This window comes from Trachurus japonicus, chromosome 16, assembly GCF_045865225.1.
Source record: "Trachurus japonicus isolate A0001 chromosome 16, Traja_1.0".
Classification (NCBI taxonomy): Eukaryota; Metazoa; Chordata; class Actinopteri; order Carangiformes; family Carangidae; genus Trachurus; species Trachurus japonicus.
This window is the reverse complement of record NC_140922.1, coordinates 25,882,944-25,908,642: the sequence shown is the minus strand read 5'-3', so window position 1 is coordinate 25,908,642 and position 25,699 is coordinate 25,882,944. Positions and strand designations below refer to the sequence as shown.

At 41.9% G+C, this 25,699-nt stretch overlaps 1 protein-coding gene across 3 annotated transcripts in view; it reads left to right on the top strand.

Moving 5' to 3' along the window:
* The first annotated feature begins 35 nt into the window (after positions 1–35).
* LOC146972504 (neuroendocrine convertase 1-like) overlaps positions 36–25,699 on the top strand; it is a 167,721-nt gene continuing 142,057 nt past the window's right edge. Inside the window, exons 1-3 of one of the 3 annotated variants that reach the window (XM_085802854.1) lie at positions 36–169; positions 4,363–4,538; positions 19,416–19,508. In XM_085802854.1, coding sequence (XP_085658980.1) covers positions 4,368–4,538; positions 19,416–19,508 — 264 coding nt within the window. In that variant the 5' untranslated portion in view covers positions 36–169; positions 4,363–4,367. Of the gene's footprint in view, positions 170–3,466; positions 3,607–4,362; positions 4,539–19,415; positions 19,509–25,699 lie in introns of those variants that run through there. The other 2 variants (XM_085802855.1, XM_085802853.1) reach the window with 2 other exon arrangements.

Here is a 25,699-nt window from a genome sequence, read left to right as displayed (position 1 = left end):
TTGCACGTTTTACTACCAGGAGGACTCAATGGAGGAGACAATAAAAAATGGACGCGTCGGGAGATTTTTTCTTTTCTTTCTTTCCCTTTTCCGATGCATCGACCTCCTGCACTGCTCTCAACAGGAGGCAGCTCGTCTGTGTAAAGGCTCAGTCGTCTGGATGAGAAAGGTAAATGCTTCTTTTCTGTTCCTACGCTACAAACCCATTCACTCCTTTCGAAGCACCGTCGGACATGGAGGGAGTGAGATTTTTACCTGTTTCACCCCTCCCCTCTCCTCTCCCTCTCCCTCACATGTAGTTTCACTGTTCAGCCTTGATGCACTGTCTGACTGGACTAGGATTTTCATGTCACAAGACACTACTCATTTTTATCACTGGAAACATTTACAAATTCACCACCATTATTATTATGACCAAGGTATGGAAGGATCATAATGGATGCGATGGGATGGGGCTAGTAGCATATGCAACTTGTTGGGATTAACTGCAGCTGTGTAGGGCTTTCTGATAAATTTAAATTGTGTGTAAAGGAGAGATTATGCAATGCAGCCAACATATGGACCACTGTTAAATTAAGCATAAGGCTAATAAACACTCACACAGGTGTTTCATTTATGCCTGATTAACTCTCAGGCAAGTTTTTGTGGGGGGAACCATGCTAAGGATAGCCTCGTCTATTAATAGACATTTTGACTTGGTGAAAGTAGAAATCAGAACTAATATACAGTAAAAAAAAACAAACAAACAAACAAAACAATAACTTACAGTTAATGCCAGTCAAAGAACAGGTACAAAACCAAGGCCCTGGCGGGCACACCCAAACCGGGTGCAACCAAATTAGCATTGTGATTTGATAAAGAGTTTGATAAAGAAATATAAATATCTATACAAGCATAACTTTTTTATTTTTTATTTTTTTTGCTTTACATATTACCATTCTATAACATGCCTATGTAGCCTATGTGTGTGTAGCCTAGTGGTGCTATCAGGATTGTGGCTAACGTTAGTTAGCTTAACGTTAGCTGAAAACACTGTCCAAACAGTGGGCACAACCTAGCTAGTTACAGTACCTAGCTAAAATCGCCTACTGTACACCAGCCAGTTGACTTTATTTTTTACCTCCTGATTTGAGGTAAAAGAATGAAAAGAAAGTTTTTCCCCCCATTGGAAGTTAAGGTAAAGGTAGATCTTTTAACTTTTTTGTTCATTGTCTTATTTTATCTTTTGTCAACATTTCCTGCTGTTGCCAACACCTCAACATGGCTAATGTGGAAAATGATTGGTAGGTTGAGGCAACCAAACTTACAGTAATATGCATGCAAATTTTTTTTAAAAAAAGGGTGTTACAGTAAATATCCTGCTTTATCAGATATGACAAAGCTAAAAGCAGAGTCAGGAAAATGTCAGTCCATAGGCCTAACTTACACAGTGTGAACACAAACTTGTGCAGCCCAAGTCTACTCTGTCTGAATAACAGAAAAGGTGTGTATGGTATGTATGAAGGGGCTTTGGCTGTCTATGTGGTAGAATTAGCTGTTGTTTTGCCCGTCCTGTTCACCCACAAGGTCAGTGGTTATTGAATAACATGCTCGTTGGGGTTTCAGGCCTTTCTTATGGACACTTGAGTGTTTATCTCAGTCTTGTAACCTGGCTGTTAGAAACAGAAACATATCGACTGCAGTTCTTGCTTTTTTTTTTTACTGCATCTGTTATTGTGATAAGTGACACAACATAAATTTCTTGCTGTGGTGAGATTACACTTCTCTATTCTGCTGTATTTTATTGTGGGGTGCTCGCTAAAAATGTACACCAGACTCCTAGCCTATATGCCCTTCCAAATGAAGTAGCTAATAAAATGATATTATACTGTTGTTAGACACTGAAAAGTATAGCCATGGTGTATAAGCTTGACCTCAAAACAGCCATCTATAACTTTGGCTGGAGTAAAAAATAATTGTGAAATAATGTTATCCTGTGACTGGTAGTTTGACCTCTGGAAATCCTGTACGATACATTCTGCCATTAACTCCCCCTCTTTAAAGAGTATAGTCCGAGGCCTTTAATGACTTTGCATAATGAGTTACATTCTCTTTTTTCATTGGGTGTGCTTTCTAAAAGATCTCTGTATTGTACAGGGGAGAGTGCTAGTCCCCTTTATCTCTAGAAAAAAAACCCTTGTGGCTACAGTTTGATCAATTAAACTCCTGAAAGGGCCCCCCTTCTTTTCATCCCTCTGCCTGAGAGGAATATAAAGTTATCAGTCTTCCCAAGCGATATGAGGACAGAAATAAGTAGTTTGTCTATAAAAATGTCCAGGTACTTTATCAGTGTCCCAGTAGGCCCCGAGGCCCTGACACTGTTCAATGTGGCTCTCCTGTACTCCAGTCTCATGTGTTCTCTCTTTCTCCATCCCTCTCTCCCCCTGTCTACTTTCTCTCTGCCTGCGGCCCGCTCTGCTCTGGCTGGGGTGTACGCTGCCGGCCCTGCACCTCAGTGGGATTGACTGGGGCTCGAGCCCCAAGTGAAGTTATTGATTTCAATCAGTGGCTTGGGAGATTGGAGCTGAGTGATGCTTCAGACTTTAAACAGTGGTCAGCTGCAGTGTTTGTTGTTTGGAGGAAAAGTGCTGCAGGAGGAGGCACTTTGCTTTTGACAAGAAGTCAGATAAACATACAAACAGAATTATATATTTGGCAAGAGAGATCTTAATCTTCCAGTTTGTGCTTTTACTGTACACTATGTTTGTGGGTGTACTTTGAAAGCAAAATGGCCCGAAAGCACAAAGGCTGCAGACAGACAGATGTTGCATATTAAAACTGTTTAGGGCTCCAACTCATGATTATTTCCCTTATTGATTAATGAGTTAAAATAATCAAAGACATATTGCGTTTAACTTGCATGTTTTGTTTAACCAATACAAAACACAGAAATATTCATATTCAGAAATCATTTATACTTAAACACAACTTAAATAAAATTGGTTCATCAGTCAAAGTGGTTGCATCAATTAGTTGCTCTTTTGATTGACTAATCAGTAGATTGACTAATAGTAACAGCTTTGTGTATGGGCGATACACACTTGGGGAAACAGCTTGCTCAACACCTTATATAATTGCTACTTTGCATTACATCTAATATAAACTAATGTACAGTATAAAAAAACAGACCGACTATAACCTCACACACCAATAATAAGGGCTAGTTGCATAATCTGAGGAAAAGAGTGGGAGTTTATGCAATTAATATGCGTTAACACTACATTCTTCCCATAGCGCACAGTGTTTTTTTTTCTCGTTGAGTAGCTACTGAGAAGAGTGAGGTGACAACTTTTTGTTCCATCATTGTTCACAGGAAAGTGCAGGCATAAAGACAGATAGATAAAGTTCCTGTTTTGCTTAAAGAGGGAAGTTAGTTCAGCGCACAGTGAGTGTGCTGCTGTTTTTATGCTCTCAGAAGCATTTGCATCAAGGCCAGGAGATTAAACGTGTGGGTTGGGAACTGGAGAGAGTGTGTTGTCTCGCTTGGGGCCCCCGATGCCAGAGTTCTAGCTTTCATCGCACTGGGTGAAAGATTTCTCCTGGACGTTTCACTCTCTGTGGCTACAGGTGGGTGGTTCGCAATGCTGTAGGTGGCAGCCACTGTGGATTTCATGCAAAAGTACAGAGGAGGTGCTGTGGGCAAATTGTTTCACAATTGCCAATGTTCAATACTCTGCTGAGATGTTGAATCCCACACGCTATAAACTCATTTGTGTAGTTCGATGGCATTTGGAGTGTTAGAGTTACAATATTTAAAATCGTAGGTGTTTGTTTTTTCTAACAGATATTTACAGTATAATATCAGTTTTTAGACTTCATTATCAAGAACTGTGGAGGGCGAGAATATCCAGTGGGATACTAATGCATCTGTGTGTTGGTTCGCAAAAGGAAAATTACTTGTGGAACTGAAATGATTGGTTGATGAATTCATTAGACATTCGCAGGCAGCAAACATGTTCATTAATCTTTGATTTGTCATGTATGATGTGTTTTGTATGTTTTAACTGTTGTTGTTATCACTGTTTTTTTGCATTTGGCATTATTGTCTGTTTTTTAATCAAACTATGAATCAATTTTGAAAGTCAAGAGCAGATGAAGTTAGTTGCATCCTTGCTTACTTTTCTCATTTCTTGTAGTTTTGATGATAGAAAGGGTCACACAGGCATTACTATAAAATGCAGCAAATATGATATAAGACAATCACAGTGTTTTGAAGTACAGATGAAAAAAAAATACTGTGAATGCATTTTTTACCATGTGAAAACAAGTTATTCACCACCAACCATTAAATCATTTTTTTTCTCTAAATCTCTTTTCCTATAGGCCCCATGTTCAGTGCAGTTGTGCTGGTGATTGGCTGTCTGCTGCAGAGGAAACTAGTAGCCACAGAGGGGCATCGTGGGACCAACCGCGATGTCTTCTATGCAGTGCAGGTGGACGGAGGCGTCAGAGCTGCCAGAGCTCTGGCCGAACAGCACGGACTGGAGTTCATACAACGGGTCAGTGCACGTTTAAAACCCCAGTTATTACTGCCACCTATGGGCCTGCAATTTACATTTTCTAAATCTGGTTACTGAGTTGTTTTTTTTTTCTCCGTCTTCTCGAGAGCTGCCAAAGTGCTGACTTCTATTTCCTATTTGAGGGATATCTGACTTTCATCAAATTACAGCAGCATTTCTGAATATTTCATATCTGATCAAAGACACACAGAGGAGGCCGTCCACACATTGACACACATGCGCACACACACACAGACACGCACACATACAAGGACATACGTACATGTTACCTTAAAAAGTGCACATATGCATACACAGGCACTTGTGTCTAGCCGACCTGTGAGAAGGTCCACCATGTGGAGTAGTGTGCAGCTTATTGTCTTTGCAGATGACGGGGTCTTTACCCATTTGCCTGAGTTTCAATCTGCCATGCTGAAATCTTTCCATTTGTCAGAAGACTAGATGTGATTTATCCACATCAATACTTTAAAGGTTACTTTGGTTGTTGAGTCTGAAAGTGTGTCAGCCCCTTCCAAAAGAAAAAAAAAATGTTCTCGGCTGCACAAAAAACGAAGAAGAAGGAAAAAAATGGGCTTGGAGCGGGTGTTGGTTAGGTGGAATACAGTAGTTCTGCTTTTTTGTAAGAGTGAGTTCAAAGAGGGGGTTTGAGGGTATAAGAGATTTTGAATTGAACTTCTGATTCTCTTTTATGAAAGATTCAGACAGAAAGATTTAAAAGGTAAGAGCCCTTATGAATTGACATTAATTCCTGCTGTGCTCTGTTTAAATTTAAGAATTAAAAAGGGATCCTTTTTATTTAACTCCCTCTTTTCAAATGTAAAGACCGACCAATAAACAGACATTTTGATAAAATGCACTATTTGATTAATATCTTGTTGTAAGCAGCTCCTCATGACATCAGAGTCTTGTGATTGACCCTATAGTAAGCAGTATTCTTAACAGGCATTAAATAGCATAGGGACAGTTGCTTTTTACTTATTAAACCAAAAATAGTATATTTATTTCTTTTTTTCATAAAATCTTTAGCTATTACGTTTTTCATTTTCATCATTGAGAATATAAATGTTTAAAGTCAGAGAGAGGAATCAGAGAAAACACTATTTTAGTTGCACTTCATTAATTTAAAGTGTAGTCCACGTTGTTTGTTGTTGGCAGATGTATATTCCTCCATTGATTTTGCTCATGGCAGATGATCAAAAATGCAGTGATTTGAGGTTATTGATGAGTGATACTGGAGATGTGTGACTGTGCGTGTGTGTGTTTTGACATTATTGATAAGAGTTAGTGGGAGTGTCCGCCGGCCTGGTGGAGGGCTGTGTGCGGCGTTGACTCTGGGGAGCAGGGACGCAAGCTCATTTCAACCTTGGCCCTGCTGCCTCTGCTGCTGCTGCTGCTGCCTGGATCATGAATAAAACATCTCTTTGACCTTTATCAGAAGTGTATTGGACAGTCCACCCCCGTCTCTGTCTTCCTCTCTGCCCGTCTCTCTCTCATTGTCCCTCATGTATGCACATAAACACCTCTGCCTCCTCCCGCATTGTTTTCCTGCTCTTTTATACGCCGCTGATAATCCCTCAATGCGGCGATCAGTCGAAATGACCAAAACAAAAGCAAACGAGACTTGCGCTGCATTATGCGTCGACACAGTATTATGAAATACATAAAGCCCTTCCAATATCAGTAGTTTTGTGAAACGATGAAGAACCCAATCCTGCAGCAAATCAGAAATCAGTGGTCGGATGCAGTGGTGTGATCCTGGAGTAATAATGTCAAGATATGCAGTAAAGTGTGCTTGTGTGTTAATAAGGCGTCCAAGCCAGCAAAACCATATCCTGAGATTCTCAGACAGTCCCCACTTCCACAGCCCCCCATCCCCACACACCCCCACACCCCTGGTCCAATCTGCTGACTGGCTCCTTTTACCTGTCTGTCGCCAGAGGCTGATGCTAAATGTCACTGACACTAAATCGCCTTTGTTAAGTTAAACCTATTTTAATTGTGTCAGCTGTGATTTGCGCTGTGCATGCAGCAAATATTGTATATCAAGAAGAAGCTCAGGCTTCACAATTTGCTGTGATTTTTTTTTTCCTTTTTCTTTTTCTTTTTTTATGAAAACATTGAAGTGGAATGAAAAGTCTGACAAGCCCAATGCCAGCTTGGAGGATTGTGATGTCTGCTGGCATTCCAGTGGTAATGCCGCATGAGTGAAATGGGAATCAAATGTCTCCATGCTGGCACTCAACATATTGTTGGTCTCTTTGATTTAGTGTACAGCATCCAGGAAAATGTCATCGCGTCTCTCCATTGTGTAGACTTGACATATCCATTTTGCAATTGTAAAATACAAAGAAAAAACAAAAGCAAAAAAATACCCAAGGTGATGTCTTTATGCTTCACGGACAGATTTACTGTGATGCATTGGAGTTGCTTTTTTGCAGGTGCCTCAGATAGACTGCAGCCTCTCCTGTCAGTCAGTGTAATTTTTAAACACATTGAGGAGACAGAGTCGGTCTGTTCACAGCTATACGTCGTCTAGTTTAACATTTTTGTTCATCTCGAAATGGCTCCACCTTTTTAAATTAGAGGCGAAATCGGCTCATGCAGTAAAATGATGCGAAATCAAAATAAAGCAACGAATCCAACAAAAGCAGTTCACCCTGGAAGGCAGCTCTCACGTGTAATTGTTATGGCTGTGTGGCAGCGCTGATGTGGATTAGTGTCATACAATAGTGAGTCTCATCTTCATCCAAGGCTGTGTTGGTGGTGGTGGTGTTGGTGGTGTAATGTAATCATTGTGGGCCAGAGAGAAAGAAATGTCCTGACTATGCAGGTAATGGCAGTGAAACCCTGCACCTGTAATGGTGCAGGGTTTCACACACCACCACAAAGGAAAAACAACCTGATTGTGATCTAAAATAGATGATTTTCTGTTTCACTTTATACCGCCACAGAACAACAGCGCAGCGACTTGATGCTACACGCTGATTAAAAAAAAAAAAAAAAAAAAGTCTCAGCTTGCAGCCTTACTTACAATACCGACCGACCTAGTTTTAAGTTGCATCACATGATACTACATTGTTTACAGGTATTATTTCTTGCTTACTTAAGAGTTTGCAAATCCGATTAGAGCCAGATTAAGTCTGTGTTGCATTGTTTTTATTTTAGCTGAGATCACTGCAGCAAGAATTACTTCCCCGTGTGTGTGTGTGTCTGTGTCTCTTGTGTGTGTGTGTGTGTGTGTGTGTGTGTGTGTGTGTGTGTGTGTGTGTGTGTGTGTGTGTGTGTGTGTAGGCTTTTTTTGTCTTGAACTCTGACACCAGGAAGTCCCTGGTCTCCAACCAATGGTGAAAGGCCTCCCAGATTCCCCTTCTCTCCAGTCAGGTGGAATACTGCCGGCAGATTACCATATCATTACCATATCATTAGCATAACATTACCGCCGCACAGCTTGGCTCGCTGTCTGCGGATGTGCTATCAGCTCATCGAGAGATTCAATCCCCAATCCGCTCCGTACTTCCACCCTCCCTCCCTCCCTCCCCTCACCTCCCCCTCCTCCTCCCCTCCCCTCAGTACACTCGAGGTGTGTTTTCCATCCGAGTAAAGCAGATGTAATTGAGGTAGAGCACTGGATTTACCGGCTAAATGAAATCACACAAATGCTTCACGATCAGCCGGGGCCGCTGTCGTACACATTCAGAGAGCTCCTTCTTTGAAACCTCATAGCGCTGCACCCAATTCAGAATTTCTAATATCCTCTCAGAAATAGCCTCAGTGAGATGCTAAGCTATGTCAAGCCTTACTCCGGCTGGATTACTCCAGGCTGTTATGTTATGACCAGGTGTGTGTGTGTGTGTGCAAAAGGAAAAAGGCCAACGTGCCACCATCTTCTCCGTGGCCCCTTCCTTTCCCTGTTCTGTACCGTAGGGCACCCAGGGGCGCCGAAAGGGACACCAATCCTCTAATGGTTGGGAACGAGGGCCCATTCCATTAGTCAGGGGGCCCAGAGTTCACCGCTGCTCCCCAGCAGGAGGAGGGGAGGAGGGAGCCAAATGGAGGCAGGTGTTGGCCGGGGGCAACACAGAGGGCAACGCAGCACCAGCTGCATGCTGGGAAATGCACATCACCACTCCTTCTCTGCCTATTTCTATTTCTTCATGCAAGTACAAAATGCACGCACACTTTTGTGCATATAGCATGCACAGTGCACACACACACACACACACACACACAGACACACACACACACAGACACACACACACACCCTGACTTCCTATCACTCGCTTTTGTCACCAATTTCATTCATTCCAGTAAGCTTTTCTCCATTTTCCTTATCTCTTTCTTTCGCTCTCTCAGCCTCACACACTCATTCACTCACGCCTATCTCCATCTCTTTCATTTTCGGTCTCTCTTTGCTCACCCCCCACTCCCCCCTCCATGCCTCACGCCCCCCCTCCCCACTCCCCACTCCATCCCCGCTCATACCTCACTCTCATTTGTAAATGGAGAGAGAGGACTTGACTGAGAAATATGTGGAGAAGATGTGGTTTCCCTCCCAGGTGGGAAACTCTGGTGGGAGGTGAGGAGAAGGAGGAGGAGGAGAGGGAGGAGAGGAAGGAAGGAAGGGGTGAGGAGGAGGAGAGCACAAATTATGATACCACTCCCTCTCTTTCTCTGCCTCTCTCTCTCTCTCTCTCCCTGGGCCGAGATGATGTATGGCTGCAAAGGCCACATGTTGGCCGTGTGATGGATTAAAGCACTTTGTAGGAAAATTACTGAGAGCGCCTCAGCACACCCGAGTCTAGCCCTTAATAAAACTCTCTTCAATATTGAAATGGAGAGAGAGAGAGAGGGAGAGGGAACGAGAGAGAGATAAAGAAGATAGAGCAAGATGGTGGACGAGTGCAGGGAGTGGTCATAGGACCAGCACAATGCTCATTGTTGGATTTTACTACAAGGTTTTGTTTTGATTAGACTGAAGACTTTAGAGAGAAACAAGTGGAATTGAATCGGGTTTTATGAAGCGGTTGTTAATTAGATACTCGGCGGATGAACTCTTGTGATAGGCTCGTCACTTCTCACTCATGTAGACGGTTTCATCTAATCTAGTTGTTTCCATTTTTTAAAATCCAAAATAAGAAACAAAGCAGAAAGCAAGTTTTCAAAGAAACACAGAATCCAGTCCAAACGTCTGTTAATATGACTTCAGTGCACGTCAGTCTGAATTTCCAAACAGCGGCTCCCTGCTGATTTATTTACATCCAGGTGGAGAGTTGTTTTTCAGTTAGTATACTGTAATTGTGAGATTTCACAGTTTTTTTACTTGAGAGTGGATTTTATTTTGGCTGCTGGTTCATGATGGACAGAAATAACTGCAGCAGGCCTGTAGAGACTCTGACTTGATTGTAATAATGATGTATGGTGGGGTGAAAAAGCAATAATCCTGTTTATGCATTACTCAGCTAATTCCTACATTACTCAGTCATTCAGCTCATTCGCCGCTGACAAGTATGGTACTTTTTAACTGCCTAAACACATTTTAATGCGATGACTCATGATATATAATAACATAAACAAAATTACGTTTTTACACATTTCCTGGGACAATATTATTGTTTGTGTCATTGGAGAAGAGATGAAAAATGTTAAAATAATGAATCAGTTAATTAATGGAATAATTACCACAGTAATCAATATTGGAAATAAATGTCCTGAGTTAGAGAACAGCACAAAAACACTTTGAATAATCACCATGTAATATGTCATTCATTCACTTATTGAAAGGATATGAAGCGAATTTAAAGACGCTTGGCTTGCATTAACCCAGACTCTATTGTGATATGCAAATGTGACTGGGTCCCACATACCATCATGTATTTTGAAGTAATACAGTTTGAGTTTTCTGTAGCATACATTTTTTCTTTTCTTTTTGCTATGTAGATGTGCACAGATATTGTGTTTTTAATCATCATTGTCTCTGTTTTTTCTGTCATGCCATTGCCTTGACTTTGTGATGTTTCCATTGTTATGCTTCAAAAACAAGGTCCATGTTGTAATATACTGACATAGTCCTGTAAAATTAACGGTTAATACTTTATAAGCAGCAATATTTGTCACTTCAAGATATTTCGCAGAAGCTTTCCATCTCCATGCATTTCCTGCCAATACTGTAACCAACAAGGCTTAACTGCTCACCCCATTTAGCCCCTAGCGTACACCCTCCATCACCCAGCCAGCCCTCCTCCCATCTCTCCTTCCCCTTCTCCTCCATAGTGAGGGCTGTGGAGGCTGCAGCCTCTGTAGTGCTGTTAGTATACACAACAGCTGCTGTTTTCTCCATAGGGTGGGATGCCTCACGTGGCTCGCGCATACAGCTTCAATGACTCTTGATGTCTGTGTTTGTTTTTGCCCTTCATGCGTTTCGCTTCTCTTCGCCCTGCGTTTCTCTTTCTGTTTGTCTGGCGGAGGCCGTCACAGCAGCAGCGGGGCATCAGGCTCCTGCAGATGTTCCTCAAAGTCCGACTCTGCTGCACGGCCGTCGGAGGCTGCGGTTCACATCAGGCTTACGGTGATGTTTGTTTTTGAAGACTAGCTCATATGTAGTTTGTATCACCGCTAACATGTAGTGTTTTTAATTATGGCAGCTTTTAAATGAATTTATAATTGGGATGTTGGGACAATCACAGTAAACAGATGAGACCACTAAGCTGCAATGACTCATTGTCTCTGTACCTGGTGAGTGGTGTTGAAGCCTGCTGCAAAGTAGGTTTAGTAGCCTATCCCAAATATGAAGATATTTAATGTTGGAAACATGTATATTTACTTTTTTTGAGCACCTGTCAACTTATATAAACCAACTTTGCCAACCCCTTTGTTTGGTGTTGGGTACCCTGAGGTGATTGGAGCGCTTTGGCTAGAAACATCTGCCTGCAGCTGGAAACAAATATGATGAGAGGGCTGTGACTGTGTGTCAAAGCACTGAGGTCACAGGCCATAAACATTTTGTGTGCGCTCTTCTACTTGAGCAATTTCCTCTTATATCTTGCATAGTCATTAAACCCACTGCTTATGTAACCATATTGAAGTGCAGCTTTAAGTGTAACTTATTAAAACATGTCTTTTTAGAGGTTTTCAACTTTTCGTGTTGATTTTACTGCAGTGCGTGTGTGCACGAGTGTTTGCTCATTTGCTCTTCTAACTTGTGGGCATTTGTCATTCGTTTTTTGTCATATGGTTTATAATGTGATTCAAGACTTATTATTTAATTAAATAATAATCGTGTCAACTTTTAAGGCAGAGATGGACAGCCTCTCAGTGATCATCAAAAAGCTTCAAGTCACTTTCTCAAGCTCTTTTAAACAAACAAAAAATAACTGAACAGAAAATTAAGGAACAAAAGGATATAAAAAAATAAACAAAGTATGAAAAACAAGCATTAAGGAACAAAAAGTAGAACAAGTACAATATAATACCTGCAGCTCTTGCTGAGCCTCTGTGTTTCACAGTGTCTTAAATCAGCATTTTCTTTCAAGTGAGTTGTTTTTGAATTTGGATGCATGGGCCTTCAGTCATATGCTGTGCAGTATGATAATCAAATGTGACACTTGAAGAGGGAGCGTCGAGGCGTCGTTTTATCTATAGAGTCAGTGAGAAAATCAAAACAAAATACAGAAAATTTGTAATAACGCTGTGTTCATTTTCAAATTCAAGAAATCATTATACTGGAGGTAAGTAACTGAATACTTCTTTACATGTTAAAAAATACATCACATTTTCTCCCCTTCAATCTGCACTAAATATCCCATGATGACAAAGTTAAAACTGAACTTTAGAGAATTTGGAAAATGCGTTTAAAGGTAGAACCTGAAATGTCACATTGACATAAGTATTCAGACCATTTCTATGACACAGGAAATGTAGCTTAACTGCCTTCAGTTTCTTTCAATCATCTTTTGAGATGTTTCTACAGTACACCTTGACTGGAGGTAACTTGGGGTAAGTTCAATTGATTGGATTCATTTTCACTGAAAAAATGTATAAAAGCAATTACATGATTTTTGGAGGGTTTTGTAACAAGCAGTATTCCCGTAGGTCTGCAGAATAGGATTTGTAAGCTGTGGCCTCTCTGTACCACCGCAGTGCTCATGGATCTAATGATGCACACTGATTTTGTAACATATTTTACTTTTGTCAAGAAAACTCAGGTGCACATTAGCTTCCATGTGTCTGAGATGGAAGAAGTTTGCAACCAACCAGCACGCTCCCTCAGGCTGGCCACCTGACCTCACCTGTCAGGGGGGAGAAGGGATGACCAAAAACCCAATGGCCAGTCTGGCCGAGCTCCAGAGATGCCGTGTGGGGATGGGGAAAAATATCTTTCCACAAGAACAACCATCACGGCTGCACATTGATCTGGGCTTTACGGAGAGTGGGCTGATGGAAAGAGTTCCTCTGTGAAAGTTTTCTAAAAAGCACCTAAAGGACCCTCAGACTGTGATGAAACCAAGATTCAACCGTTTGGCCTCATATCTGAGGGAATCCAGACATGATACTTGGAACTGGCAGACATTTCTAAAATTCAGTTTTCCCTCTGTTGTCATGGGGTGTCGAGTGCAGATTGATGAGGGATCTTTATTTTTTAGCATAAGGCTGCAACATAACAAAATGTGGAAAAAGTGGAGGTGTCTGAACACTTTCCAAAGAAACTACAGTAAAAAAAAAAAAACATCCGGCGGAGTAGCTCTGCTGAAGTGTACTGCGTATCACCATGAAGTTTATTCTGTATCTGTGCATGTTCCTCAGGCTGTGTATTAGGTAGACGCTGAAACAAAAATAAACAGCCACGATGGAATAATTAAAATACAGTTGTTTAATTGAATAATCTGTTATTCCTCTTTCTCATCGCTCTGATTTCCAACTTGCGTAATTGGAAGTGATTTTTGGTTGGACTCCAAAATGCTGAACTCCGTTTTCACTCCTCATGGGAGCTTCATTAGTTGTTCATCTCAGCAGTAGAGAGTCAGGTCTGCAGCTCATCCAACAGGAAGTCATAGTTGAGGATAAAGTTTCTTCTTTTTGTTTCCTTATCATACAGCATATTCAATGAGATTACCTTTTAGCAGTGTTGCCTTACAGCAAGAATGTTCTGTGTTTGGAAACACTGGGTGTTCTCTCCATCTCTGTATCCACATGCAGGTCAGACCTCTGTGAGACTCTAAGCTGCAGATATAGCGATAGATCATGTTCTTGTAATTAGTCCACTTGCAGTATTTTCTAGATTCCAAAAGCAGAAGCACAAGATGCCGAAACTGGGCATCTCTCCATTGTTTCAACCTTATAAAGAAGGACAGGTGGTGATTAATGTAAGGGGAGGATTGTTGTTTAATGTGGCTACTTACTACTTTACAGTTTGTCTCAGGTCTTTCCAACCACAAAGTATAGTTTGGTCTTTAATTATTTTATCCTGGGAGGTTTTCAGCACTATTTCTATCTGAGACAGGGCTGCTGTTTTCTTTTGCTTCAGTCATCAGAGATCCACTTAAGTTTGAAAAGAGTTTCCATTGCTTATATGAGACCAACAACAACTCCTGTTTTGTCCATTCTTCGTTCAACACTCTGATTTGCTATGTCTGTTTCCAGGACCTGAAGTCAGATATTATCGTTTGAGGGCTTCGCTGCACTCCTCCTACAGCGACAGCACTGTCATGCTAATTTCCTCTTGTTCAGTGCTTTGGACTAAGGTTATGCCTTGGAGAGATTCAGTTTCACAGTCAAGGGCTTTAGAAGAGTGATTTGAATAGTTGCATCTGCCAGCTAATACCTCCGTCTGCAGTCTGAAGGTCTAGTTGAATTGTGGAGTCTTCCTCAGCCCAAGAAGAGGGCGTTAGGGTCAGGGCGCTGTGCTTCTGTCTATGCCGTGTATTTAAGCAATATTAGATGTGATGTATTGATGTTGAGTCTGAAACTCCTTTTATCATTAAAGAGGTTAAGTTTTTGTTCCTCTCTGTTTGTCCATCAGTTCACAGGATGACTCAGATAATGTTTTGTCAAAGGGAAAACAAATAAAAAAACATAGATAATATACATGTGGGACAATGGAATAAAAATATCGAAACCAAATGTTAATGTACTTCAAAATTTAACTTGACATGAGCACGGGTAATATAAATAAGAATGTCATTTATAAGTAATTAGATTTATCACAGTGCTATCTTATGGACTTTTCCCCTTTTCATGGATCCCTATAGATAGATAGATAGATAGATAGATAGATAGATAGATAGATAGATAGATAGATAGATAGATAGATAGATAGATAGATAGAAAAAATGTCATCCACAAAAGAATGTAAAAAACAAAACAGAAACCTTTTTTATGACCAACAGTTAGAAAAACAAAAACTGTTGATGAGTGATTTCCACTGACAAGACAAATAGTAGATTACTATTACAAGAGGACACAGAGACTCCAAAATGTTGCCTGCAGTTTGTTATTCAGTCTTTTAAGAACTCACTTTGGTGTTGTGTTTGGTGTAAAGATGAAAATCTCAGAGCTGTAAATTACAGAGCTGTAATAAACAGTCTGCAGAGTTGAGTATCTACTGTTTGTGGATCTACATGTCCAGCTCACTTAGTTGACTGATGACTCAAGCATGCAGTATGAGTGTGTGTGTCTGTGTCTGAACACTCTCATGATTAGTGTTCTTAGTGACTGACTGGCTGATGGGGTTGATTTGTCCGACAGTGCTGTGTGTCAGGCAGCCTCAGCGTCCACGCTGAAGAACATGAGTGAAGGAGCGGTTAATTGATAGTGACAAGGCGCTTCCAGCCTTAATTGCTGCTGGTGAATTAGATTACCTTTTCAAAGTGCCTTCATTAGCAGAGGGAGAGCCATACCAATGGTCTTCTGATTGGCCTCATATTGTTTTGCTGTGAACCTGCTCTGGCAGGGCACAAGGATGTGTGTGTATGTTTGGGATAGTGCGTGTTGTTTTTGTGGTTGGTTTGAAATTGCTCACTAATTCTCATGTACGGCTATACTTCGACTGTTACACACATCCACTGTCAATAATGTCACGTTGTAAAAGTGACACAGCAGCAAGTGTTTATCTTTTTTATGGGTTACCAGATACTCTCCCTGGGTGTGTGTGTGCGTGTGTGTGTGTGTGTGTGTGTGTGTGTTTTCTGCTGCTACCCCAGTGCAGTGAGCAGGAGTTAGTATTAAAAACATTCAACAGCACTGTGTCTTTTAAGAAACTGCCATCTTTGCAACTCACTGCAAGTATTGTGCACTGAGGAAACTGTTGACAGTGAGGTCTGTGTCAGCAAACAGGGAGATTAAACTCGAGCACAACTGTATATGGACCTTAAAGGGATAGTTCAACATTTTGGCAAATTGGCCCATTGCCATTATCCCTATAGTTTTAGGAGTAGGTTTGTTACCTTTAATTGTCGGTGCAAACTATTTTTGGAACGGCGGAGCAGAGCCACGAGCTGCTCAGAGCTACGCTATGGAGGCAAATTTCTTGGTTTCCCTCATCAAACTCATCAAATCCAACACACAATCCAACACACAATCCAACAACTCCGAAAACGCTCTGGTGGACAAGTTGTGACCTGCACATTCACCACGCTATGAGATAATAACAGAACGTTACGAGACAGAGTTGTTTTCGATGCAAATGCACAGACTGCTTGCAGAAAAACTGCCCCCGATGGGAACGCACATCATCGGTTTTGCATGAATTTACCTCGAAAACAACTCTGTCTCATGATGTTCGGTTATCTCATAGCGTGGTGAATGTACAGGTCACAACTTGTCCACGGGAGCATTTTGGAGTTGTTGGATTGTATATTTGATGAGTTTGATGAGGGAAACCAAGAAATCCCATGAGCCTCCGTAGCGTAGCTCTGAGCAGCTCGCGGCTCTGCTCCACCGTTCTAAAAATAGCTTGCACCGACAATTAAAGGTAACGAACCTACTGCTAAAACTATAGGGATTATGGCAATAGGCCAATTTGCCAAAAATGCCTATCCCTTTAAACTAAAACCTGTGTCTATAAGACCTGACCCAAACAGACCTAAACAAACCTGAGCCTGGCTGTAGCTTGAAGCTTGATGCTACAAATGAGCTGCCAGGTTTTGGCCTCCCACTCAGTGCGTAACCAATACTATGAATGTTACTGTAGGCAACAGGTAAAGTCAGTGATCAGACATGGTCAAGTGTTGGTTCGGACTTCTAGCTGGTTGCAACCTTCCAACTGTTGCGTTTGAGAGCTACTAGACGAACTCCCCATCCCCTCGTTGTGATATGATCAGCACCATGGAGAGCGCCACTTAACCGTCTCCTCATTGAGAATAACTAGGACACTGTTTCTGCAATAAGATAATATCATTGAAATGTCTGTTTTCCAATGCTGTGGCTACTACAGTTGAATTTTCATTAATCTCCACTGTTTTGATTCGGATATAGAAATCAGAGACATGTTAATCAGGAGAAATAAAACCAAAGCGATGAGCACAAAACCAACTCTTATTTAACTAATGTCTCCCATCCTGACTCTACAGTTCTGTTGTGTCTTCTTAATGTCTCAGTATGTCTTCAGTGTTAAACCAACAAACCAGCACATGGGATTGCTTTTGAACTCTTACGCCAACAATAGAGCTGAAACTTTTTTAGTCAATGTCATGAAATGTTTATCTCTACTGTTAGTTAAGAGTTTAGGCCTTAACTCACAGGGAGTGTCAGACTTCTGCCAAAAGCAATCATGGGCCTCATATTACCTTTAATAACAGTGATATGTGAGTCAGTTAAGGTATCAGAATTGGCCTCGGTAAAGGTTGATTAGTCCAGTCCAAGTCTGCAGTACATCCATTTTTCCAAAGTCCCCTTCTTCTATCCTGCCTCCGTCTTCAATCATTTACTTTCTACAAGAATGACCATCAGGAGTTCAACAGTCAGGGTGTTATTGTTTCTGTTAATACCCTCTGAGAAAATGAGAATCAGTGCTGGTGCTGGAGAAATAATTATTTATTTCCTTGATTGATTCTTGAGGGATTTTTTTTCTCTTGTCCAATAGTAATAGCAGTGGTTTCAAAGATCAAGGTTAGGTAGTCAGGAGGGAATCTCAAAAGGACGAAAAGTTTCTTCCACCCTGCTGCCAGTTTTAAAATAAACACCCTAAAAGCAAGGGGAAGAGATAGAAAAGGATTTTGCAGAGAGCAAATAGTGAAAGTAGAGAACGTTTATCATTCCATGCAGAGAGGATGACATGAGCATCTTATGAAAAAAAAGACTTTCTGCCCAAATCCAAAAGTCCAAAACCTTCCCCCCTCTTCATCCCCTGCAGCACCAGTTTCAGCTCCAGCCATCCTTCCTCATCCCATTTCCATATCTGTTTCCAGTCACTGCTCCATCACCAACCCCCCCAGTAACCCCATCCCCGAAAACCCATTGGCATCCCCATCCCTGTCTCATGCTTTATCCCTGCCCCAGCCAGCCTGCAGCTCCCTGCTGAGTTAAATGGAGTGTGCCAGTGTCAGGGGAGTCGCGTGTGCTCAGTTCAGCTCAGCTCAGCTGGGCTGCTAGCGTTATAAACTTACTGTGTGATTATTGTCAGAGCGAGACTCCTCCCCCCAGGAGGTCTGCTCTGATGGGCACTATGTCACCGGGTACAGTCAGCCATGGAAGGTGAGATGAGAGAGCAAAGGAGGGATGAGCAGTAGGGATAGAAATGGGGGGTGAGAAAAGCACATGGAGAGGGAAGAGAAATAGTGTTGGTATTGACTGGTCGGGATTGAGGGAGAGAGAGGAGAGAAAGAGAGCGAGGAAAGAGAACAAGCAGGAGGGGAGGGAATCATCAAAGGAAAGAAAAAGCTAAGCTGAGCAAGGGAAGCCTGATGTATACCTATCAGAGCAGACAAAGACAAGGGAAGACACACAGGGAGTGATATAAAGAGGGAGAAGCAGAGGAATAATGTGCTGGTAGAAGAAAGAGAAGCAGCAGGGAAATCAGCAGAGGAGAGGAGAAGGGGCAGAGACGGGGAGGGTGAGTCGAAAAGAAAGGCAAGGAGAGAAATTAGAGAGAGAATTTTCAAGCGAGTGATGTGTGCTGTGATTGTTTTCTCTCTCTCGCTCCCTCTCCGCCTCTCTCTCTCTCTCTCTCTGCCTCGCTCTAAACGGTCGGGATGTGGCCTGTATCTGCCGGCAAGAAGGAACTCAATTTGGGACAATTTACTCGGCAGTCTCAGCCCTGATGCACCTCAGGGACAGAGAATAGAGAGAATGAAAGTGAAGGAAGATAGAATCAGCAAGCCACACATACACATACACACACACACACACGCGCGTGCGCGCGGACACACAACGTGCGCCTTGCACACAATTGCCGCCGAGTAGATTTCACTTAGTTAGTTCTAACTCTCCCAGGCGGTCAATACGATTGAGTTTATAAGGCTTGGAAATGAAAAGCCCAGGATAAGGTTAGATAAACTGTGTGCTATTTGATTTCGGCCCACCTCTCGCAGAAAACCCACACAAGACAGATGGCTGGAGGGGATACGCTGAAATCATGTTGTGCAAAAGGGTCATATGGTTGATTAAGGCTGAATACATAATAAGTTCAAACCTCACTCTACCTGGATCGGTCCCTGTAATGATGAAAGCACCTGCATGTTTTGCCAAATGCATCTTTTTGCATTCTTATCATATAGTTCTGAGTTTGTTTTTTGTTTTTTCATTTCTTACAAATGCTTAAAAAAGGCACTCACTCAAAGGATCTCACATCAGATCTTGTGTCCTGTAACTGTGTGTACTTCAAGAGTGTGGACTTTGACAAGCTTTTTGTCTGCATGCTGACAGGTTGGCAGTCTGGAGGGCATGTACAACCTGAAGGACAGCAGGGGGCGCTCTGACAGAGCCACCTTTGAGACCAGACTTGCGACTGCAGCAGGGGTAAGTATCCTAAACTGTACCAATAAATAAACAACACTGCTGAATGAGATATCCCTCAGACAGTGGGATCTAGAGAGTCTACGTGTTCTCAAAAGAAGCAACTCTGAGGTTGTGTTTTTTTTTGGCTTGACTTGCACTGTCTGTGTAACACAGCGGGAAATGGATTTGTAGCTACAGCAAATCAGAGTGTTCAGCTACTTAGACGTGAGTGTTTGATACATTTAACATGGCCACGTCAAGGTGAATTCACACCCTGGCATCAGTTCTGATTTTACACAGCATGTATATGCAAATAGAAGTTCATTTGGCTGGCGTTGCTGTTTTAATCAGGGGACTAGTGTTGATTAGCGAGAAGGAGGGAGGAAAGAAGAAAAAAAAAGAAAAGAAACAAAGCCATGTGGTGAGTAATGGCTGAAACTTGTTTACCTTGCTTGTGTAGCTCGTGAGCCTGTTCCACCCGATATCACTTTGTGCCCCCCTTCCACTCCCCCCACTCCCCCCCACTCCTCCCTCTTGCCACCTACAGCAAGCCTTTTCTGCATCACCCTCCAAAGCACACAATGCAGCCTCCTCACCGGGCTTCCGTTGCTAGGGAAACCGTCACCCGCGGAGACATCCCATGACAGCGCGGGGTGGAGGGGAGGGAGGGAGGGAGGGATGGGAGGGGAAGGGGTCGGAGATGCGGCTTTGGCCCTGTCCTCTCTCTCCAGAGTGCAGCAGACCTCTGGCCCTCTCACCGCCCACTCCCCCCCCCCTGCCTCCGTCAGTGACACACAAACAAAACACACAAAGCCACAGTTGCATTTCTACACACACACATGCACACACACAGGCCGCCACACGCACGTTCACACGCCAAAAACACACGCGGCGTGAAGAGCACAAGGAACGGACAGAAAGTAAAAGAGAGGGAGGATTTCCAAACTTTGTGATTCAGAGTTATCATCTGAACCAGCATGCGTGTGATTAATTGAAGTAATTTATGCGCAATCTCCAGTGACTCCATGTATGGTTCATGATTTCATTAAACTGTAACTTTAATTACTTTTCTACCATGGTAACTTTAGGTGAAAATGAATTTGCACCCCCAAAATGTCCCACATTTCATAATGAGTCTTAAATTTAATGGATTGCACAAATAATGCTTTGCGATAATGAACAATTGCACACTTAGATGTTGCATCTCTTTACACTGTTGCATTCTTAAACACCTTTCCATTGAGCCTCGTTAGCTGGTTGTTTTGTCTTACGTGAAGTCTTTTTTTTCCCCCCAGTATCGAGAAAATAGAAAATCCTCCTTAATTAGATGATTATTTTCTTGTCCTAAAACCAACCAGACTAATGTAATCCACTTTAATTGCATTTCTAGCCTGAAAACAGTCAATATTGTAATAGTTTTATGGAAGAAATATTTATGGCAGGTTATGTGTTGCCAAACACAATTACAGTGTGTTAGCTACAGCATCTGGCCGGCTGCCAGGTCCTGACGCCTGAGCTCTACTGGTGCCACCCACCTCTGACCAGACCATTGTATAAACAATCCTACAAGCTACTTCTCACTCTGCATCACTCACTGAACTTTGCATCGCATGGCAGGTGAGGAACATTATAGAGCTCACTAACTGCTTCACCATGCAAAAGGGTTGGTAGGTTGTAAGGTTGAGACAGAGTTAATGTTAGCTTAAAGGACTAAGTGTATAGGATTTAGCCCCGATCCATTGGCAGCAATGAATATTCATAAATGTGTTTTCATTATGTGTAATCAGCTGAGGCTATAAATCGTTGTGTTCGCAGCAGCTTAGAATGAAGCCTTCATATATTACATACATATCAGGTCCTGCTCCATCGTGCTGTCCTGCTGCACTTGCTCTAGAGAGGGCATTTTATGTTTTTTATTTTATATTACCTGAAGGCTTTTGTAGGTTTTCCTTCACATTTGGACAGGGAGGCATTAGGGGAGTAGTTAATGGGTTGAATGTGGAAACCCCACTGTTATGTCAGGTTCGGGAACTGTGTTTTAGGGTTAAAACATATTTTATAACCTAGTTCTAGCAACACGGTAAAAATACCAATTGCATATAAAGTTTGAAGTATTTTAACCTGTAAAGTAGGTTCAGTTACTGGTTTATCATTGGCTAAACCACCTGTGGACTAAACTGTGTCCTGCAGGAACATCAGGAATGATATCCAGGTTGCATCATCTGAAGCCAGAATGAAAGGTCAGACACCTTTCCTGTCCGTAGTTTTGACATATTCGCCTCATGTTGTCACTGCAACAAACAGATCATCCTCAAAATTAAAATCCCCTCTTTAAATCTACACAGATGTCGATGTAACATGACCTTAAACCCAAAATGGCAGCGTGTGCAGAAGCTGCAGCTCCTCTCTCTTTGTCTTTGACCTGCTGTTGAGTTCATCATCAAACTTTTTCATTTCATCCTTTCATTGGAAAGTAAATGTTGATTGAGAAGTGACAGCATCAGTGTTTGGTTCCTTTTAAACTTTGCTTTCACTAGAGCTGCAGAGGTAACTGCAGTGCTGTCCAAACTGAAACGCTCTCTGTATGACAGTTTGTAGTGATATATGCCCAGATCATCCAGTAGGCATTTTGGACAGGGGGACAAAGTTTATTGGTGGACATATACAGCTCCATTGTGTTGCTTTTTGCTGTCAATCTCACCATTTGCTTCTGCCCACACCCCAGAGCAGCATGTTGGCTGCTGTCCTCCTCCTCCTCCTCCACCTCCTCTTCTCCTGCATCTCTCTTCATTAGCTACAGCTATCCCTCCCTCATCCTGTCTTGCTGCTTCAGTTGCCACAGCAGCAGTATATATAGTTGCAGCCTGGAAATGTAGGGAGCAAATTAATTGGATCGCTAATCGCACAGTGGTCGAACTGTTCAGCCTCCCCACGCGTGTTTTCTTAAGTGTGTGTAGATAGTTACTCTGTTTTGCTAACACTTTGTCTTTGTGCCTCCTCGGGAGGATGAGCACCTTTTTGAATCTGAAAATATTTTTCAGTATTCATGTGGGTTGAAGGAACAAATATTCAGTTAACAGGCGGCTTCGTCAGTGTGTTTGTGACAGAGAGAGGGGGAGAGAGTGACACCTCACTGGTCAAGTGTTTCGACCGCACTATTTTCTCTGTAACAGCAGGGTGTGGGTGTCGTATAACACCTCTGAAATGGGTTTTCAACACACATTCATATAGGTTAGTATACATCTTTATATGTGTATACAACATCTTGGACGGGGGTCATCTGTACCCTTTGACTCCTCCTGATGGGAGGTAGAGAAAACTGAATGAAAAAGATCTGTAGCTGGTTCAGATGGCATCTGAATTGCCCCCCACTCCACTCAAGGTCCACTTACTTCTGGAGTGTTAAACTGTATCACAGAGTTATCATTTTTAGGTTTCCGTCCAATTCATGTAGTTAAAACTCCTCCAGATGTTTCACTCTCTATAGTTCAATGCCAAATAAGTTAACTTGATCTGGTGATGAAGACTGTGATGAAATTGAAAGCTCCAGATCGATTTGACCTTGACTTAAGATCGTGTCGTTCTGTATACTGCTGTTTCCAAAGTCAAAAATAAACTGTCAAGCAAATTTCCCATATTGTATGTGGCGCATCTGACGTGATCTCAGTGAAATCAGGCCGTTTAAGCCACATGACACGGCTGCTGGATCACGTTAATACTACAACCGGTCACTGTGTGTGACTCGGTTCTTCCTAATATCTTAAAGCTGAGAAAATCTGCTACTTGTATGATGTAGTCAAATGAAATGTGCCAGAAATTGATATTAGCTTCATTAGTGGTTTGCACATGTTATTGATTTATGTGATATATAGGAGGCTTAACGTGTTATTGTGACTACACTTGGTTGAAAAATATGTTATAGCATACTGTATATGTTATGAGCTGCATCATAGGTTCCCGGTAAGCTTCATCTTTGTCACACAAGTGTAGATAATGATGTGACACCAAGGCTAACAATTGATTTATTAATTTTAAAATACCAGACAACTTACTTGATGGAAATAATTATTTAAGAAGAAAAATCTATCTTGTGTTACATAACAGAAGAATAACAAACACCCTCCATAAGTCAGTGGCATCTGCACTTGTTGAGGTAAAACAGTACAGTGCATAGGAATGGGGCTCTGCGGGCTTTATAACAGCTTCCTGTTAACACACACACACAGAGAATGGAGGTCCATGGTGGTTTCTCAGAGGAGAAGGGGGTGGGTTTGCCTCCATGTGATCCCGGCTGATGTGACCCTCTGTCAGCAAAGCAACAATAAGCTGTTGTTTTAATAGTGCCGCTAATGACATAATTAGCAAGTCTGTGGAAAAAAAACAGCTCAACCTAAACATGTGAGGGGTCCGAGATAACACACAGAGAAAGACACAGTACACACGCGTGCATGCACACACACACACAGAAAGCATTCACATGCCAACAGACATGCGCACGTTAACAGTGGACGTACAGGAGCACAGACACGCAAGGCAGGGCATCTTTATACTGTAGCATATTTCATATCAAGGGGCAATCAATGTGCTTTACATAAAGACAAAACATTGAACAGTTAGGACTAGAAATGGAAAAAGAACAGCATAAAACAGCATAAAAACATAAAAATTTTTAAAATTAGAATAATCCAGAATATACAAAATTGTAAACATTAAACATACAGTTAAAAGCAAGAAAAAAAAGAATAAAGAAAGTACAAGACAAAAAAGAAAAGAATTTAATTATATATATTAAAACAATAATTAAGGGTTATGCAACCACAGCTCAGTTAACACACACATACACACCCACAGGGGTGAGGTGTGACAGAACAGTGGGGTCATCTCAGTGTTTGCTCTTTTCCCTCTACCTCATTTACTTCAGGCTCCTCCTCTCCTCAGTGACCCTCTCCCCCACTCTCCCGGCTGTCTTACCTGTTGGAAGTTTCATTTTCAAACAAACAGTTATGTCTCTGGCTCAACTCTCCACTGACCTTTTACAAAATGTATCACATACTAAACCCCTGTCAGCTTCTGACACAAACACACTGGTCCCTACTGGTGTGCTATACACACTTAACGCACACACACAAAATACTGCTGTTCACAGTAAGTCCCAGTCTTCTGACGTCTGTGCTTGAATACGGTGTATTTCCTTGTCTTAAATGAATCTAAGCTGCAGCTGTTTAGATGCCACGTCTGATTGTTGCGGCTTTAACTTGCAAGGTTTTCAGTGCTGAGAGGAATCAAAGACACACACACAGCAGAAGTGCTGTTAAGCTGCCTTTGATGTATACTGAGAAACTGAATAAAGTTATGTAAGAGTCGACCAGTTTTCCCATAACTAGAAATCAGTCAATCACTTATTTAAACATGGCTCCGCCTCCTTTTGGCTTACTAATATAATGTATGCATGTTTAGAGCAGTTGGCAGTGAGGAAAAAAGAACAGCAGCAGTTTTTGTATTATATTAAATCTACTCAATTCCCCAAATAATTATCTGAAAATCCCCATTTTGAGTCTTAAGACATATTGCCCTATAATATCCCCCCAGAAGGAACAAAGAAGTAGTGCAATGCTTTGTGTTGTATGTAATAGATTGGAAAATTACAGCCATGCAATGCAACGTTGTCACTGAAGATGCAATATGATGATGATGATGATGATTCCCAAGTGCCCAAAGCCCATATTGCTTCTGACTTTAGAGTAAGGTTTTGCGGGTCTAAGTGATTTCGACCTCAGTTATCTAATATTATATGTGGAAACTCATATGATCAGCTCATTCAGTCTGTGTTTAAAAAGGCGTATAGTCTCTCACCTGTATTTCAGGCTGTGGGCTAGTGCAACATGAGCAGTTGCATGTTATTTTACTGCTAGATGTTACTGATTCAGCCAAGATTAGATTTGTTAAGCAGCGGTGTGTTATGTTACTGTGGGACATTTGGAGAATGGCCAACCATGCTTGCGGTCTAAGAGCCTGACCCTGCGTGTATAACACACATGTTTTCATGGGTGTGTGTGTCTGTTCCCCTCATCTGAAGGGGTTTGAATTACATGTAGATGCAGATGCAAGATTGAATCATCCGCCTACCTTACATGGCTGATGGCGATAAAAGCCATTTTGGATCTTGATGGTAATGCAGGTCAGAGTGTTTTTATGAGTAAAAGTGTGGTCAG